Source organism: Boleophthalmus pectinirostris, unplaced genomic scaffold (genome assembly GCF_026225935.1).
Source record: "Boleophthalmus pectinirostris isolate CB_2022bp ecotype Guang Dong unplaced genomic scaffold, ASM2622593v1 HiC_scaffold_23, whole genome shotgun sequence".
In the NCBI taxonomy this organism is placed as follows: domain Eukaryota; kingdom Metazoa; phylum Chordata; class Actinopteri; order Gobiiformes; family Gobiidae; genus Boleophthalmus; species Boleophthalmus pectinirostris.
This window is the reverse complement of record NW_026571207.1, coordinates 16,164,378-16,184,148: the sequence shown is the minus strand read 5'-3', so window position 1 is coordinate 16,184,148 and position 19,771 is coordinate 16,164,378. Positions and strand designations below refer to the sequence as shown.

The following is a 19,771-nucleotide window of genomic DNA, read 5'->3' as shown; positions in this document are numbered from 1 at the left end:
TTTATTATTGGTTACATTACATGATTGATATTAGTTTATGACATATGCATTGAAGTTTAAATAAACCATGAGCCAACATATATAAAAAATATTTTATTGAAAACAAGACTTTAAAAATTAAGCCTTTAAAAACACCACGAGTAAACAAGTATACATGTCAAAGGCCATAGTCAATACAATAAAAATATTGCACTGCATTATTAAGCATATGCTTGATTATAAAGGCAGACAACATTTGAAGACATCACTCTCCATTCTTTACCCTTGTCACAAAAGGTTAAGTACCCCCATATTTCTATTAATACCAATATGTGCATAATTTAAACATCAGCATTTGGATTTAGACAGTAGAGAAGTAGACAATGGTGCACTACATGTATAAAATATATGTATGGCTATTTCCATTACATGACCTGGAATCTTTCGACACATATAACGTGCAAATACAATGTTAATTGTGAACCAAAAATAGATATTATACACATCAACACAGTGATGAATGAAATACACTGCATTTAGCAATGTTTCACTCAAATCTTAAATAAAGGATACTGAATTATCCAGTAGTATAACATACCTATAATCTCAGATCTTTTACTATAGAATTGTTAATATGATCAACAACGAATATGAAGGTAATGATTGTACTAAGCTTTCTTCACAGTGAACTTCAGCACTATAGTTTAGCATTCTTATATAAATAAAATACAATGTATTGATCTATTTGAGGAAAACAAAAGGATGGGCCAAAATACATTGCCATCTATTATCTAATAAAAAGAAGAATTGTTATTGCTAAGTTTTACTACCCATCTGGCCTTCAATGCTTCATAAACATGGAATCTGTCTTTGGTTTTCAAACTTCATGTTGTACAGACCGTGTCTTGAGAGAGCAATAACAGGACAGGATCAGTAGTGAGTTTGTGCAACATCAGTTTTTTTAAAGGTTTGCTATTGTACCACATACAAGACTAGCTGCTTTGATTTTCTGCTGCCTCAATCATGGCTCTAAATCTTGAGTTTTCATCTGCCAGCAAGAAAGCAGGTTTGTCAAACTCCACAATCTACAAAAAACAAAATAAACAATTATTGAAAGGTAAGCAATATGTTAATTTTGGAGATCAATGTTTTAAAGTGGCATGCATTTTTGGGTTGAAGCAAACATTGGCATTTCACATAATATTAACAAATAGCGTAAGTGATGGTAGTAGTCGGAGTGGCCGATGGCGCAGATTGGCAGCTTCGCTTCCGTCAGTCTGCCTCAGGGCAGCTGTGGCTACAGTAGTAGCTTACCACCACTGAGTGTGGAGTGACTGAATAATGAACTGTAAAGCGCTTTGGGTATCTTGAAAGGCGCTATATAAATGCTATCAATCAATCAACAAATATGCCTCAAATAAGCAAGTCCTCTGCCCCTTCCCTGCTTTGAGAAGTCCTCTGCTGGTAATAGTGGGACCACAGCAAATCTCAAACCAGTTAGAGATTAAAATGGGGCCTTTAAAGTAAGTTTTCATAACATTTATTGCAGTGCTGAGGATGCATTGCACTTACCTGGCCATTATCCAGTACCATGACCCTGCTGCAGTTCATGACGGTGTTCAGACGATGGGCAATGATGAGAGTGGTGCAACTCCCAAATGCCGAGCGAATAGTCTCCTGAATGAGGCGATCGGTTTCTGTGTCAATAGCTGCCGTTGCCTCATCCAAAATAAGAATCTATAAACAGAAGGAGAATTCCACCAAAAGTAAACAATTAAGAAAGTAAAAATAAAAAAATAAATAATTATTATAATAAATTCAGTATGCTCTGCTGCTGCATTGACTACAAATATATTGACACCTAAATGTCATTGAGTGATAATGAGTACCTTGCTGTTGCGCAGCAGGGCTCTAGCTACACAGAGCAGCTGCCGCTCTCCAACTGAGAAGTTCTCTCCATTTTCTGTTACCTCTGAGAGGAGAGAATGAGGAAGCTGGCTCACCTTTAAACAGAGAAAACTAAATTAGATTCTTACCAAAATGTAGGATATTCTCTGTAATATAACAAGTGTCACCCACCATTTCTTTGATATGTGTCTGCTCAAGTGCCTCCCATATTTCAGAATCAGAGTACTGATCCCATGGGTCCAAGTTAGACCTAGTGAACAAAAAAGTGTGTTGGTCGATGAAAACATCTTCCCACTCAGTTTTTTTTTTTTTTTTAAATATTCTAGATGTCAATGACTGCCTATATTTAAAACAGAGATTACCTGACTGTGCCAATAAAGAGAACAGGCTCCTGAGGAATAATGGCAAGTTTGCTCCTGAGGTCATCCAGTCCAATCTGAGCTATATCGATTCCATCTATGATGATGGAGCCTCCTGTCAGCTCCACAAGCCTGAAGAGAGCAACGCCCAGAGAGGACTTTCCTGTAGAAAAGTAAACCATTAACTCCATTCTGTAATACAGAGCAGAGCCAAAGAGGGGTGGGCTGTACCTGATCCTGTGCGACCCACTATGCCAATCGTCTCTTGTGGTAGGATGTTGAAAGACACACTCTTCAGCACCAGAGGCAGGTCAGGCCTATAACTCATCTCCACATTCTGGAAGGTGATTTTTCCCTGGTGGGGCCAGGAGGGGGCAGGAGCACTCTGCTCTAGACTCTGTCTGGGAGCCTCACTGTCCAAACACTAAGGAAAGAAGCAATCATGACTAGCTTCTAATAGACATCGCAAGACAAATCCCCTATACGAACACAGACATGTGAATTCTCTGCATTATTACATCTAAACAAGTAAACCTATTATATTATTATCCTTTCGTGCCTGAGCATATTATCCTTCCACAATTCCATTACCAATCAATTCTTTTACCTTTATGTAATGGTTGATCCTCTCAACGGATGTAAACCGAGCCTCTGTCTCAGTAACCAATCTCACGGTAAACTGAAACAAGCCTGTTAACTGAAAGTCAAAGGGAACAAGGCATTAGTCTATTTTAAACCCACTTTACCTCGTATGCCCAACCCCAAGTTATTTGTTTATAGACCTGCACGGCATAAGAGATGGCGAGTCCTGCGTAGGCTGGAGGTATTTGGTTTCGCATGAGAACAATGAGAAGTGCTACACTAGAGATGAGAAAGACGCTGATCAGGTCCAGGCGCACAGCTAGCCATCGCATTGCACAGCTGAAGAGGTAGTTGGAGGCCTGGTTGGTATCCAATAATTCTTGATATCTGAAAAGAGAAAAAATATATATTTTTATATGTAAAAAGCAAAGAAAACTCTAGGCTCTCATTTCCACTCTGATTTGCTGGACTAGGTTTGGTGTTTTCACTGACCTAGAGGTGAACTGTAAAACGATATTGTGAGAACATGTATCACTGAATTCAGAAAAAAATGAAAAAATGATGAAAAATGAACCCACCTCTGAACAAAGTCTTGCCCTCTTCCATAGGCATGGATAGTAGACAATCCTTGTAAACTGCTGGTTATGTGAGATGTGAATGGAGACTGGCTGATGTTTTCCAAGCGCTTAAGCTCACGAATCAAGACTCTGAAAATAATAAGAACATGATTTTCATTTTGACTGAATGCAAATTTGTGTAGATGGAAAGGTATTACAAAAGAGTTCCTATATGTATTTTCATTTCACACTTATGTACACAGAGAATGATGTGTACTCCGTGATCTTTAACATGATGGTGTGAGCATGGAGAGCATTTGGGCCACAATGTGGTTGGTACATTTCTACATTTAGATGCCAACATTTCAGCAAATGGTATGTGAGTTTGACATGTTTATGCCCTGGGCATTTTTACATTTGTGTGTAAATGCAAGCTGCTTTTAAAATAGTGAACTATATTTCTATTTTAATGCAGAGCAAATTGCACAATGAGAGTCCACTTGATCATTGTAATGAGGAAAAGTGTAGCTGTTTCAACAGACACCTGTGTTCTTTCCCCTTTAGGATTTATTTTTACTACACAATTCTTGGATTCTTGCATAAATGATGAAAATACCTAGTACAGAACATTCAATGATATAGCTACAAAAGACTTCAACTATTTTATACAAATATCCACATATAGATTTACTTTGTTTGTAAATAGCATTTTATAGATAACAAAAGTTGCAGTCACCACCAAAATCCAAATCTCTCATAAGAATACCATGCCCTTTCTTAAAGAACTGACCTGCAAACACGGTTCACAATCCAGAGGAAGGCTCCCAGGGGCAGAATGGAAATCAGGAACCAGGGAAATACTGTGCCCACCATTCCCATGCAAAACAGCACTAATGTCAGGTTCTGTAGCACCATTTCAGTTTGCATTGCCAAGCGTACATCCACTGTAAGACATACAGACCTTATCAGACTCACCATTTTAAATAATAGCATACAATATATTGGTATTAAAACCTGTTATATATTGAAGCCTGTTATTTGGGCCATTAGGTTTTACAAGCAGAAATCAGCTTGTCAGTCAAACCTAGAGTGAATCACATGGCTCAATGTACCATGTCAAATCACACTGTACCTCAACACTACACCAAGTCAGACAGAATGACTTCAAAGACTGAGTTCTCTCTAAAGGGAACGTTTCACACTCGAGATGAATCAAAGCTCACCTTCGTCCATGTCTCTGGAGAAGCGGGTCAGAATACGACCCAGAGGCGTTGTATCGAAAAAGTGCATGGGGCTGAGGAGGATCTGTTGAAAAAGCTTGTCGTGGAGTTTGGAGCTTGCTTTCACCGTACACTGTCAGACATAAACAATATCGGCCTCAAAATAAAAATTTACATGACATTAAAAATACCTAGAAGAACTATTACACTATAGGAGAAACCATAGATACGTACCAGTACCATGTAAATAAGGATAAGGATTAATAAATAACATACAGTCATGAACGTCTGTCATGCTTGATTCTTTTATGAATCAGTGTGACAGCTGAAAACAAATAATTTCTATTAATGGAATATATAGCACTCCCCAACAGCTCACAGCTAGAGGTAAGAAATGATTTGCCGTGACTGAAAAATCATCTTTTTGAAATGGCATCATAACGTGGGGAACCTCGGAATACCTCTTGAATGCAGTGTCACCATGGGTTAGACGGAAATAGAGGGCAGACGTCCCGAACTAATGAATATATTCCCTAGAGCCTTTGATTAACAAGTGACATGAACAGTAAATGAGTTTCACGCATTATTTGCACAAAGTACCACCCCGAAACTTTTTATCTCACTAGAGGTGCTTATCCATTGCTTACTGAAGCAAGGGTTGTGTCCCCTCAGGAGGAAGCCCAAAACAAGCTCATGAATCCATTACTTCAGCTTCAACAGTTTCAGCTCGAAAGCAGACAGTTTTCAGTTTATCACTAGGTTTCTGTGTATTATTATTGACATGTCTGATATGGGTGGGCTATAGTGACAAAAATGAGTGCCTATTTTTTTATTTATTTTTTTTAAGAGAATCACAATAAAAGTATTCAGGCCTGTAAAACACACAAAAGTACATTCACGTTTACACATTTTTAATTAGCTATTTACAGCATTTTTCCAGTATAAACCATATACTTCATATTCAAATGCTGTATTTATTCATAGTAATATTTATAATATTATTCATGTTTTGGTATATTACCTACCACTGATCTCCCAAATACTGTTATGCACTTTACTCATAAATAAATAAAATATGTAAAGTTAAAAATTTGGTGGATTCATTCCCACATTGCTCACTTGGCATAAGGTCGTTTATCATAAGGACGAGACACCCATTCCCAATAGAAAGATCCTGCATAGCAATAATGTACCAGACAGTAGCCCAGTTAAAGAAGCACTGATATAACTTTGTGTACTCAGACAATTTACCTTTACAAAGACCAGACCTCTTAAAGTCTTCAGAGTCACCACAGCTCCCATGGATGCAATGTAGATGTTGGAATAAAACTGGATGTGAGGGTTTAGGTTCATGCTGTTGCTCGCTGTAGTTTCATTTGTGAAGATTAATGATGTGTTCTAGGGGCAGATGGAGCAACAAATTACTAAACCATAAAAAGTTGAGGATTAAATTTAAAAAGCAGCTTGACAAACAGGAAGTCCATGCGTGCTAGCAATCTCAGCTATGTTCCTTAAAAAGAGCAACCACCTGCTTAGTAGCACATCTGTTTCTTGCCCGCCTGCTTGTTTTTAATTAAGTTTACCGTAGAGGAGAGGTCTACCCACCAAAAATAGTACTCATTAAATAAGTATCGTTAATTCAAAGTAATGTTACTGAAGTAGAAGTACTAAGTAATGGTTCAAGAAATTACTGCTTGGAATAAAAACCTATTTAGGTAAACTACTTCTCAAGTAACTTTCTGGAATCTGATTTATAATTTGAAGTAGCAAAATTGAAGGACAAAATATTCAACAATGCACAAAATATGGTATCTTCAAAAGTTAAAAGTACTTTTACTTTAATAAAACTATTACTCAAGTAGGTGCAAGTAGTTCTTTTTCTTTAAAAATTTACTGAAGTTACTGTAAATTGAGTACTACCCACCACATTAAAGCCATTTCTTTAGAGAGGCAAACAACAGGACACACATAAAAAAGATCACAAGGCTCACCACTCACCCCACTGCCCTGCCTGATCCAGTAACTCAGCCACCAGTTGCTAAAGGCTATGCTGCCGGTGGTGGACAAGAAGAGGAGGACGTTGATGATGAAGATGAGTGGACCACCTGCTGCTTTTATGTATGAGCCATACACAGACCAGGCGACACCCCCACGCCCTTTCTCCTCAGCTTTCATCAGTTGTGCTAAAACAAATAAACAAAAACAGACAATCAAAAGACAAACAGCATTTGCTTCCAAGGTCATCCATAAAAATGTTTTGTACCTTGCTTGTTGTTATCTTTCTTTGGTTTGACTTTGGCAACATCCAGACAGGCTTGCGGCTTTTCTGCACCTGTTTTATGCCCTTTGTTTTTCAAATTGGCTTTTACAATATTCTACGAAACAACAAAAATGTACTTAAACTTAAAGCATGTCCCCTCAGGTGTAACACACACAGTGAATCACTCCAACATTGGTCCTGCAAGTCATTTAAATAGCCTTATTGGTGACAGGGTCTTCAGCAGAACAACAGTAAATCAATGCACACATAAATAATGAAGGACCTGGTAGTGTTAGCATTTCCTAGCCACTGGGTCTACATTTCCATGAATTATTTAGCGGTACTGTACGATGTATTGTGTAATCTGGCCAGAGATGCCTGACTCTGGCCAGCAGCATTCGATGCCTCTGGGCTTACCTCCTGTTGCATGCTGTTGTATAGTATGGCATAGTCACGGCCTTTCTCCATTAGCTGAGCATGGGTGCCGTGCTCCACAATCTGCCCATTATTCATGAGGATTATATCATCACAATCGGGCAAATACTGAAAATGTTGAGGTTTACAAATTAGAATGTAGTTCCACCAGTATACAAGTCAGTCTTTAAGAGATGCACACAGAGCCCAGACACTCACCTGCAGCTGGTGGGTAACAAAGAGCACAGTTTTGCCCTTGGCAGTTCCCCTAATGGCTTTATGAAAGACATGTGAGCCCACACATGCATCCACTGCACTCAAAGGGTCATCCAGGAGAAGAATAGGACGGTCACTGTACAGGGCTCGGGCCAGGCTCACTCTCTGCCGCTGTCCTCCGCTCAGGTTAGCTCCTCTCTCCCCAATCTAAACATAAACACCTTCATATAATTTGTATTTTGGTAAGGTAACATTACTATTAAGCACAGAATTGAATGATACTGTACCTCTGTCATATCTCCATATGGTAGTTCTGTCAGATCAGGGAGGAGGCAGCATGCTTCAAGGATGGAGTTATATCTTTGGAAGATTGAACGTTTATTTAGAAGTTATTTCTCTCCCTAATTAATCAGAATAAACTGTTAAACTTACTTGTGTGGTTCGAATTCATTTCCAAACAAGATGTTCTCTCTTAGTGAGTGGTTTAGGATCCAAGCTTGTTGCGACACATAAGCAAACCCACCACTTACGGCTACATTTCCCTCTAAAAGCGTCATCTAAAAAAATGCAGCACCACTTAGGGGAATTAGATTTAGAAAGCATTTGAATCTAAAACCTAAATAAATTGCTTAGTCACCTGTCCAAGCAGAGCAGTGAGAAGGGAACTCTTTCCACTACCAACACCCCCACAAATTCCAACTAGTGAACCCTACAGAAAGATTCATTTAACAAGAGTGGGACATGCGCATCTTTATAATATATGATTTAGAGTTTTTACCTTCTTCACACGCAGGTCGATTCGATGTAGGGTTTTGTGAAGTGGTGGGCGTATGCTCTGAGTGGAGGATATAGTGCTCTGCGGGCTCTCCTGCTCCATGTTTGTGAGCAGGCTCTGAGCATTGGGGCTGTCTTTGGTCCCTTTACTGTCCTCTGTGGAGATGTACAGGCTAAGCTTCTCGCGCCGCAGCACACGTCTCATACCCCGTCCCTTCGTTTGCTTCTTGGGCGGAGGGTTCGGCTTTACTACTGGTGAACTGGCCTTTTCCCATGCCAGGGTAGCACCTTGGAATTCCACTGCATTGCTTGGGTCATCCATTTTTACTTGAATGACCTGTCGATCTTCCATCATGAACAATCTCTGTAAAGGAACACATTAAAAAGCAAAATAATTATGCACGACAAGTCTCTCATTAGTAATTAGAATTAAGTTGAGTTAAAATCACTAAAGCATTGTATTAATGCGTCTTTGGCATAAACATTGAAGTGTTTAGTCATACATTGAACATTTTGGGAGAAGTCCACCATGTTTGTAGTCAAAAGGCACAACATCATAGAGATATATCAGTCAAAACAATATAAAGGGTAAACATAATCCTTTCCTAAAATTATTAGGCTAATTTATAATTTACTGAGGTGTGACAATCCAGACAACTGTTGGGCACTTTTCCAGCCCCATGCTCTGCTTGACACAACCCTTTTTTATTATCCAAAATTTGAACGGAAAAAATATTCCCACTTATAGTCGAAATTCTTTCTTGCAAAATACATTTTTAATACATTTCTGACAAATGCTCTCTTATGCAACGCTTGCTGAGTCTATAGAAACATTTCTTATGAACATGTGATTTTTACCATCTAACTGAAATACTAAAAAAATGTGACCTGAGTACATTTCTCTGAGCACCTCATATTGTGGCTGTTGTGTAACCATCCTTTTCATCAGACAGGAGCATATGTTTATAGGGTAAAACCAGTAACCAAACCCTCCTATGGTGAAAAGAATTGTTACTTTATTCTTTAAGACTGAACCTTTACCCAAGAACTCATGATGTATACACCATAGGGAAGTAGCATCTCAGAGTATTTAAACTTTGCATCCTGTCTGTCAAATGCTTTTCTTCATGAAGATGTTATTGCTCTGCCTGGACTGTTCCATAGTATGACATTAAACAGCTCTTTTGACTGTGAGCAAGGTTGCCTCTCCACAGATATGAACTGTAACTTTGTAGTTTGGTCTCCATGAAGAAAGAAAGGTTTAATACCATACACTGAAACATTCTGGACAAAGCAATAACAAATCCATGGAGAAAAGTATTTGACAGACCCTCCACCAGAAAAGTTACACAATGCATATTTTAAGCAATTTCTTCACTCATGCACTGCCACACCATAACAAATCATTCACTCATATACGTTTCTTACCTGAAATCTTTTCACAGCGACTGCGCCTTCTGATAAAGCCCTGACTGCTAATGGAGTGACTTTCAAGGCAAATGTCATGGAGTTAAAAACAGCCACCACAGTGAAGGCCTAAAACATGGAAATGTGTCCAATTCAGTGCGAGTAATTTGGTTCTTTGCATTGATTTAAGAGGGTAACAACATGGTATTGTTTTAATATAAAAGTACAGTATGTTAAATACCTCAGCAGCAGTTAATTCATAGCCCAGTGCCATGTGAAGGGTAAAAGTGCATACACTGGCAATGACCACCACTATGGGAGCCACCCCAACTGTGAGACTCTGGACAATCCCAGCTCTCTCCAATATGGACCTCTCCTCAGACCGAACCTCTGTGGAGTACATAAGGAGAAAAATGACATTCATTACACACAACAGAGGACTAGATCGTTTTGACAGCTGACTGAAATAGATACCAATGAAGTGAACATGGGCCTCATATCCATATAAGGGCTTCAGACGCTGCGGAATTCTGATAAGTCAAGCACCCAAAAGAGCGCCCTCCCCTTTTGCTGTTTGTATCTCCATTATACTCCACTGTGCACAGCATTAACCAGTTGAGTTCAGAGAATGCAAAGACTACAATATTTCTTCTCTTCTATATTTTTCCCATTGATTATGTTAGCTACTTCTGTTCTTTGAGCCATAACATGCTAGATGTCCTTGGAAATGGCACAGATCATTTAGTGTAATTGAATGAAAATGAGAGTGTAATTGTTGGAGCTAATTGTCAGTGAGGCTCAGTGACAATAAATTTTGATTATGAGAGGTAATCATGAGACAGGGGGCAAATGATGCCCACCTGGCTAATCTGAGGTGTAATGACAAAGAGAAAATGATCCTTATCCACCACATGGTGGGCACACAAGAAGTGGTCATCTTTCAGTAATCAGTACAACAGCCACAGTGGTAAGGAGGTTTCAAAAGGCCAAACATCTGGCAAATTAACCTTGAGCCAAGGGAGTGAAGCAGATTGTGATTGGAAGGGAGGGATTGTCTTTGTGAGCTAATGAAAATGGATTTTGGGTTATCTCATCTTTTTAAGCAAGAGGAAAAGTCTAATCTCAGGTCTCTTTTTATCAGCTCACTAAATTATGAGGATTTAAATGAATTAACTCTTTATTGTGGAGGGTCACATTGTATTTCAAAAAGTTCTTCACCTAGAAGCACTCACAGACTCAAAATGGTAAATAAATTATTTTATAATTAAAATGAACCATTTGCTCTGTATCAGAATTTTATGGTTGGCGATTTTTGTTTGGCACAGATGTGCAAACATTATTTAAATAATTTTAATGTTCTAGCCCCAAACCCAAAGCACTTTACTATGATGCCGTTCACTGTCCTGTATGCACACATCCCAACTCAACACTGTTACTAAACTCTTTTCCACTCACTGTGAATATTTTGGGCAAAGGCATCTTCCCAACAGTACATCTTGATGAACTTCATGCAGCCTAAAATCTCGTTCATCAGCCTCACACGGCGGTCGGTCACTGCCACACACTTCCTTCGGAAATATGCCGTGAGCCTCGATGCTAGCATCTGTGCAGACAGGAACAAAGGAGGTAAGAGGAACTGAAAGCCGACACAAACATATTAGTCATGCCATAGGTCTGTGCAGGGGGAAAACATCATGTCTTTTGGATCAATAGCAGAGTCTCCTGTTGTGTCAAATTAAATTATTCTTTAATCACTTTAAATTACTTTTAATACCCCAAGTTCCCCACTAATATGTGAACATGTAAACATTCAATAATTTATTATTAAAAGTAAATCTACTGTAGTTGGATTTGTGTTGTACCATGGCTGGGTAGAAAATGATGAATATGGCAGATCCCAAAAGGGCTGTGGGTCCTAGGAAGTATGCAGTATAAGACAGACCCAGAAGCCCCACCAGAGGCCCCCCAGCCAGCAGGCAGCCCACGGACACTGCCTCATATAGCCTCTGGCCATCACTGGAGCACATATTGATCAGCTAGAGTGGAAGAAAAAGAGAGGTTTCAGTTATACATTTGTATAACTTGTTTGACAGGATTCCTGTCAGCTGTGGAATTGTTACAGAATTTCTTTCTATGGATTTTGTCACACATTGTGTGTGACTGTAAAATTATATTTTGATGAATCATTTTGTTAGAATAATTGTATATATTATCCCATATTTGCTATGTACTATTTACTTGTGTGAATTTGAATAATCTCTTTGTGCTTGAGAAACTATATGCAGTGACCTTCCACCCACACGTGCACAACGGCTGACTCAACGCTCTGCTGGGAAGAGACAGTTCTCAAGGTTGCAGGGAAGGAGCTGTCCCTTACTACTCCCTGACTACTGAATGCTATATAGTTGCACCTTGTCAGTCACCTGTTGTTGATAACACATATTTGTACAATGAATAATGATGTCTGGTGTTTCTGCTGTTTTCACCCCCTCCCCTTAGAGTAGAAACACCCATTGTAACTAGGGACCATCCTAAGGAAATAAAAAGAGGAGACGGCTCTGAGTGGATCAGAGCGAATTGGAGACTGTAACTGAATGCACTCTCTGTCCGCCCTCCTCGCGAGTAAAACCTGATTAATCTCTTGTCTTTCTTCTTGTTTTTACAATGTTTAGATGGTGTTAAACTTGACACATTTGTATATGGACTTGCAGACAATTTTTTTTCAGTAAATGTATACTAAAGCTCTGATTGTATAATCAAAGAAAAAAAGTTGGACTCATGAGAACTGGGAATCAAACAGGCTGAAATAGACAACAGCATGGCTTTTTACATAAAAAGATAGATTACTACTTTGTAGTAATCAAATGGAATCATATAAACTAGGTGATGACCTTTTGGGGTATACTTCTACAGGTTTTTGTATACAGCAATGAAACAGAGTGTTTTGAGTTCTCCAAAAGGGATTGACCTCAACCCACAGGATTACTCAAGCGTCTGAATTAAATAAAAATGGTATGCTTTGAAACCTGACCAAAGGCTTAGAAATATAAATAAGGGTGGCTCAGCACAGTTTAAAGGGATAGTTCAGGTTTTTTTACATCAATCTGTGTGTCATCCCCGTCAGCAGTGTGATGCGTCCACACTGACTTTACCTCTGAAAGCATCCGGTGAGCCGAGATCCTGGCCGGTTTTGGTGCTGAGGAAAGTAGTTCGGCAAGTTGGCTGGGGACAGACTAATAAAGCGTTTTTCTTCTCAAAACAATATGTGTTAAAAAGAGTGATACATTTGCACCACAAAACCTTTGTCCTCTAAAAAGTCAGACCTCATAATCGCTTGGCGCTATTTTCTCTCCGTACGTATCACTGCACCGCTTGTTTCACTTTGTTAACTGCTCGGAATATTTGCCTCTTCTCTCTCTCTGCCTAATTTCGTCTAACTCTCTCTGGCGAATTTTGGCATCGGTATATTCGGGTTCAAAAAGATATCCCATTGGCTCTGTGCTAAAATCAGTTTCTTCATCATCGGTGTCGTAGTTAAACATGTTGTCGCTGACATTCCCAGCAGTAAACAAAGTGAAATAAGCATGGCTGTCACCTGGAGGCCGCGCGCAGTGATACGTACGGAGAGAAAATAGTGCCAAGCGATTATGAGGTCTGACTTTTTCGAGGACGATGGTTTTGTGGTGCAAATGTATCACTCTTTTTAACACATATTGTTTTGACAAGAAAAATGCTTTATTATACAGTCCCCAGCCAACTTGCCGAACTACTTTCCTCAGCACCAAAACCAGCCAGAATCTCGGCTCACCGGACACTTTCGTAGGTAAAGTCGGTGAGGATGCATCACACTGCTGACGGGGATGACACACAGATTCATGTCAAAAAACCTGAACTATCCCTTTAAAGTTCTACCTCTCCAGGACTGATCTCCTTTGTGCTTCGCAGAGTGAGGATCTTCTGAAAGGCAAACGTTAGGGCAGCCCCTCTGAGACGTGCTGCAGTGCGGTAGTTGACGGCCCACATGAGAGCTACAGACCAGGAGCGGGTGAGCTCCATGAGGAAGATCCCAGCCACCAGGGACAGGCCAAACATTATGTCATTCTCTGTGCTCTGGCAATACTCCAGCAGAGCCCGGATCAGGAGAGCCTGGGGGTAGCAGGCAGAGACAGCATATAAAAAACTCTATAAAGGCTGAACAAAACAAGGATAACAGGGACACAGAGGGAGTCTACTTCAGAAGTGGAAGAATTGCATCTTTATATAAAATTCAGGTTTCATACTTAAAAGCCTAAATGAATCTTGGCCAAGAACAAATTAGTCAATTATGCATATTTATAATAAGGCAAGGCAGAAAACGGTATGCTCATTAAATGGCATGACAAAGTTATTATTGTGTGAGCTAAGTCCACATAATGCTATTAGTGGAGTGTGATAGTGGGTGCACGGTGTACCTATGGCAGGGATTAAGCATAAACTGATTAGATCACTTTTTGTACAGTACACAACAGGCTTAAAGGAGATATCAGTGCCACATTTGAGTTTTCGGTTTTAATCCGAATAATTTCTGTATAATAATGAAAGTAGTACTTACAGGTCCTGCAAAGCCTGCCACCATTGTTAGGAGTAAGGAAAATATGGCCACTAGCATACGAGTCCTGCAGAACCGCCAGAACACTGTGGATAGAGATGCCTCCTCACGTCCTTTTCTTTTAAGCTCATCATGCCACAAGGATTCGAGCCTGGAATAACACATATACCAAAAAAAAAGTTTACCTAATTGAAAGATGATTACGCATTGAGTATTTAAATAAAATACTAACAATGACTATAAAAATAAAGTTGTTTCTAAACAATAGCTAGAGCATAAAATATGTGAAATAAACAACAGTGGCACTTGGCGTTTACACTAAGATAAGCAATCTATAGCGCGTGTATTGACAAAGTCTGACCCTTGCCTGTTTTTTGTATATTATGGCACAAATTAAAATAAGACTGATGCCTCAATGAATATGATTCCATAAGGCAACTGCAGTCATTGTTGACTTATAAAAGATAGATATACCTACCACAGAAAAATTTAGTAAAACGATTTAAAGTTAACGCATGAGATGCCATACTAAAAATGAAAATGGTGTAACAATAAAAATGGGTTAAATCTGTAAATTTGAACACCTGAGGTAAAGTTCCATCTTTGTTCAGCTACACTCATGAATAATTCTAAAAAACAAGGATATGTGGTCCAGAGAAAGGTTTGCATTATTATAGTTAGCAGAAAAAAAACCTAACAATTGAAAAAACAACATGTACAAAACTAAATTAAAGCTTGAGTTGGCCAGATGGCAAGGGATATTGTGTGTGCTGGCCAGGACATTGCATTCAAGGTTTGCACCTCAATGAGCACCATCAAGTGTCAACTCTCCCAGGGTGCTTTACACACTTTAGTTTTTCCATCGTCTATGCATTGCATCAGCATTGCATAACTGTTCTCACTAAGTAGACACCAACTAAAGTCCTTTCTACTAATGCAGTTCAGCAGCTCTTGGCCAAACTATTGGCCACCAGCATCAATGCAATAGTCTTTCCTCTGATGTTTCCATTTGCACTGCCTTTTACACAGCACACAAAGCAGCACAAAACCTCTGGGCTCTGTTCCACAGCCTTTAAAAGAGCAGGTTATCGACACCCACACACTTTTCAATGCAACAACTTCCTCAAATACTCATTCTCCTTTATACTGCAGAGTCATGGCTGTGTGACTCATCTGAGTAATGGGAAAAGAACTGGGTTTCCTTTCAGTGACTACTAAAAGCCAAAATGGCCTCTAATAAGATTATTGTGGGCTTTTGTTGTTCTTTCATGGAATTCGAGCCTTGCCCCGACAACTGGCACTGGCAGCTACATTGTGAATTGATCTCAAAGTCTGTAGTCTGGCTCCTGTCAATGACAGCTAATGAGTGTGAGAGAGAGACAGTACACAGGGTAATGACATAACCACCCAGGCACTTACTAGTACTGTAATCTCTAATCCCCACTATTCTTAGTAAACTCCCATTTCATCTCTGCAACATCACTCCTGCATGATTAGAGATGTGTGCCTATTCAAGCTTCACACAAAACAAATGGACATATGTACAAAAGGAGCAGAGGAAAAGCAGCACTTAGTTTTATCAGCACTATAATTCCACCATACAGTTTACATACCGGTACTAATACTCTGTACATATCATATTATACATTACACATTAAATACCTACATACTAATACCTATTATGCAACAATTTTTCCTGTTTTCTTTTCTATATTATTTTCACACAAAAGCTTACGTGTGAAGGCAAACATAGTGAAATCAGCTTCCCCAAGTTCTCTAGTGGTTCTTGATGAAGAAACCATAGGGCATTACAGAGAAACAAAGTAAACAGACTTAAACAGCAGAACTAATCCGATAAGCAATCAGTGTATGAAAGTGCGAGATGCAATGGTGCAATTGTGAAATCAGAATAAATACTGCATGCTCACATCAACAAGTCCAATGGATCATAATACACTGTTGTACAATACTGTGTGAATATTTTGTCCAGTTTTCACATATTTTCCTTAGGTTATCCAAAAAACAACACAACTCCTCAACTAACACGGATTACAAATATTTTACTTTTCTTACTTTAAAAGTATATTGTTACAACTGTGCTTCACAATTGTTCATGTCTACACACTCAGAAAGTTTGCCAAATGTCCTTCCCCACTCTTCTTCCTCATGTGACACCTATATCTGTTCTGTCCAGAAAAGCCTGACTACAGGAATTACTCAATATCAGAAAAATCTGATGCATTTTACTTTGAGTCACACCTTTGCTCCAAATTAACCAAGTTTCATCTCATGTCTCGGCTAGACGTGTGTTTCCTGGGAAAACTGCGTGGCTCCATCTTACCAGAACAGTCCATTTGATCTGGTAAACCTCAGGCGTGCCACAGTATTAGCTCACCTTTGACTGTTTATTTCAGAGGCTTCGTGGCAAGACAGACCCCACACGTCATCCACAGACAGGCTGGACGTCCTGTAGGCCTTCAGGACCAGGGGGGACACCCAATGCAGAGTCATGAAGGAGAAGAGGCCAGCATTGTCGACTGGGTGCTGGTGCCTAGAATAGAGCAAGGCATGAAAATAGGTGAGAGGCGCACACAGGTGTCATATTGAGGGAGGGTCTAAATGGGCAGTTGACACTAGAGCAGCTGTTTGTCTTGTAGGTTTGATCTTTCGTGCAATGTTTGAACAAACATTTGCATGGCCTTCACAAAATATGAAAGAGCTGTGAGAAAAAGGCCCCGCGGCAGTCTATCAAATCTTAGACCGCAGTGTCAAAAGAGAAGAAGAAGCAGGTCTGTGGACCTTTTCTCTACAGTCATGTATTAGAAAGCTATTGGTGTTGTTGGGCTGAGAAAATAGAAAGCTAAACATTCACTCAATTTCTTGCTGGAGAAATGTTTGTTACAGAACGCCAAATAAAATAAAAGTACCTGAAATAAAGAAAATACACATAGGTCTTTACTTGTGTGTTATCCTGAAAGGCTTCAGAAGCTGTAGGCTATGTCGGTAGCGCCCTCTCCTCTTTGGTCCTCTCTCGGCTGATGTCTCAATGTCCTCCTCCTCAGACTCCAGCGGAGGGTGCAGAGAGGACAGGGCCAGGCCCTCCGCCTGCCCTGCAGCTTCCAAAGCATCAGGAAACATGGCAGACCCTCTGCAAATTAAAAATATATATATAAAAAAATTATTTTACTGTTGCATCCGCAGCCTTTATAGCATATGTATTTTGTAAGTGTATTTGGCTGTTAAATAAAAATTAAATAAAAATTTGCACAGCATTAAGAAGAAAGTGATATATAAATACATTCATCATCTTTTTCAGTATAAGTCAGATTGATTCCTACTGGGGAATCAATCTTTGATGCTATCTTCACATTTTCACATAACTTATGAGGTACAGTGTGTAATTTTGCTGCTTCACCTTTTCAAGCTCAGACCTGAGCTCACCTTTTCAGTGATGCCCTCGTGTTCTGCTACACTGCTTATCTATTTATATATTTAAAGGCATCCTGCCAAGCTGCAACAACAGCTCAGACATCTGAGCCTGTACGTCCACTCACAGCACTGATCCTTGTATGGCGTGAACTCCAAGATCAGCAAAGTAACTGTCCCTGAATGTGGTCACTCAGTGAGAAGCCATAGCAAAGACCCAGGAGGCAGACTCCGATAACAGAGCTCATGAAATGTTACATCAGACCAATGAACACTGTGCAAAAGTGTGATGCAAAGCAAAGTGTGAGGATGAGAAACTCCCTGATGTGCAGTCTGTGTTCACTTTTGCAACCTTCAGGAAAACTATCATCCGAAGTTTGTCATACGACTGCAAGGGTTTCTGAGATGCATTTCACCAAAGACTGTGTGGTATTTGTGACAAGGTAACACTAGCTCAGACGTATGCCAACTATCGTAAGAGAGCCAAATGCGACCCTCAAATATTTGTGTCTTGGCAGTCAGGCGTCCAGGTGCAGTCTAACCTGTACTAAATACACATTTGAATTGTTTAGTGTTGACCACCAGCCCAGGATTGTCTCAACGCTTCATCTGTGTTTTGCAATGTGGCCCCTGATGACAAAAAAGTTTGGACAACCCTGTAATAGCTGTAACTAGTGACTAAAAGGGAGAGGCTGGATAAAATATAAAAAGGTCTTTTAAGTTTATTACAGAATAACAAGATGTGAAATTAAGCACACACGTTTTTGGTTGGAACAAGAACTGGTTATAAAAGATGCAGAGATGTTTACAGAGGAAGAAGTAAGCAAACACAAGTGAATGTCAAATAATACTATAGGTAATGGTGCCCAAACAGATAAGTAGAGGTAAACCAAAGACTATGTAGTTTTAAACAGTAAAGTGAACTGACCGAAAAACAAAATGATATGGCATGGGCCTATTTACAGGAGAATAACGTTAGGGAATCTAAGCTATAACTAGTGTTTAATGGTGTTTCATAGTAACAGCACAGATAAGGTCCCCACGCCTCGTAAACAACTCCGTTTGACCGATAATATTATTTACTAACGTTAGCCATAACTCCTCACAATAGCAGAGTAAATGTTTCATAACATTCACTTACATTCAGTCGGCCTTGTCCGGGTCACCTTAGCAACAGAGCTTCTGTTGATGAACAGCACATAAAGAAGACGATAAACATGAGACATTTCAGTGGCTTTCGGCTTCAGACCCAGAGCCGTACGTTTAGAGAGGAAGTGCACATCTTCAGCAGAGACGATCAGGAACAAAAACACGAGCCATGGACAATCTGCCTCCTCACGTGGATGATGTGCGTGCCGCTCCTCCCGACAGCGAATGAGCGCGGCTCGTGGCGCGGCTCCTCGGCTCCGGGGACAGGAATTCCCGACACCGTGCTGACGTCACACCAGCTCCACCAACCGCCGACCGGGATCCGCCGTCACCGTGGCAACCATCACGGTTAGACGGAAGTAAACGCTGCTCACGAGGGAGGGGCATAAACACGTGGGGAAGCTGGCAGCAAGCCTCCATTGGCCCGGCGAAGTGCTGCCCTCCCACCAATGATGTGACGAGAGATAAGAACGCCCATAAAGGAAAAACACTGGTGATGTGAGGCGTTTGGAGCAAAAGAAGCACACTGCGTTTCCCGTGACAGCCTGCGGATAAGTCAGTCTGCTCCTGGGTTTACACTAAGCTCCCAGGATTCATTTACTATCACTTTTATCACTACGAATAAACATGCCATTATAATGTTAATTCCCTGTAAAAAAAAAAAATAATAATAATAATAATAATGTGAACAATCATAAACATTTATTTCACAGAATTTATTATGGAAGTAATAATAATTGGAGATGGAAAAAAAAAAAAATCACTACAACAGGAGAGTTGTCTATTTTTCTCACTAATTATGTGGAGTTTGGTGAAGTTTGATCAACTACTGTAATGTATTCTTTTGATTTTTAGGAAAGTAGTATATTCTGAATACCACCAAAAGAGAAAGGAACTCTACTGGAATACAATTACTCAAAATTAGTAGTCAG

At 39.8% G+C, this 19,771-nt stretch overlaps 1 protein-coding gene across 1 annotated transcript; it reads right to left on the bottom strand.

Moving 5' to 3' along the window:
- Positions 1-78: 78 nt before the first annotated feature.
- On the bottom strand, positions 79-19,085 carry wu:fb13g09 (ATP-binding cassette sub-family C member 5). The gene is made up of 29 exons (XM_020923373.2): positions 18,832-19,085; positions 17,224-17,412; positions 16,660-16,815; positions 14,268-14,415; positions 13,589-13,822; positions 11,539-11,712; positions 11,132-11,279; positions 9,918-10,066; positions 9,698-9,805; positions 8,274-8,633; positions 8,133-8,204; positions 7,928-8,052; positions 7,783-7,855; positions 7,499-7,702; positions 7,283-7,408; positions 6,869-6,980; positions 6,604-6,788; positions 5,857-6,003; positions 4,609-4,738; positions 4,176-4,329; positions 3,407-3,535; positions 3,029-3,215; positions 2,854-2,943; positions 2,478-2,670; positions 2,250-2,409; positions 2,059-2,137; positions 1,869-1,982; positions 1,552-1,716; positions 79-1,064 (listed from the first exon to the last, which is right to left on the bottom strand). The coding sequence occupies exons 2-29, from the start codon at positions 17,400-17,402 to the stop codon at positions 972-974; spliced, it is 4,194 nt and encodes a 1,397-aa protein (XP_020779032.1). The 5' UTR covers positions 17,403-17,412; positions 18,832-19,085; the 3' UTR covers positions 79-971.
- Positions 19,086-19,771: the final 686 nt, after the last annotated feature.

Excerpts from the sequence above, each read along its gene's own strand:
- wu:fb13g09 (XM_020923373.2), bottom strand. The coding sequence starts at position 17,402 with ATGTTTCCTGATGCTTTGGAAGCTGCAGGGCAGGCGGAGGGCCTGGCC. Across the intron at positions 9,806-9,917 it reads ATGAATTAACTGCTGCTGAG|GCCTTCACTGTGGTGGCTGT; the intron begins GTATTTAACATA and ends TCCATGTTTTAG. Across the intron at positions 2,944-3,028 it reads CCATCTCTTATGCCGTGCAG|TTAACAGGCTTGTTTCAGTT; the intron begins GTCTATAAACAA and ends TTTGACTTTCAG.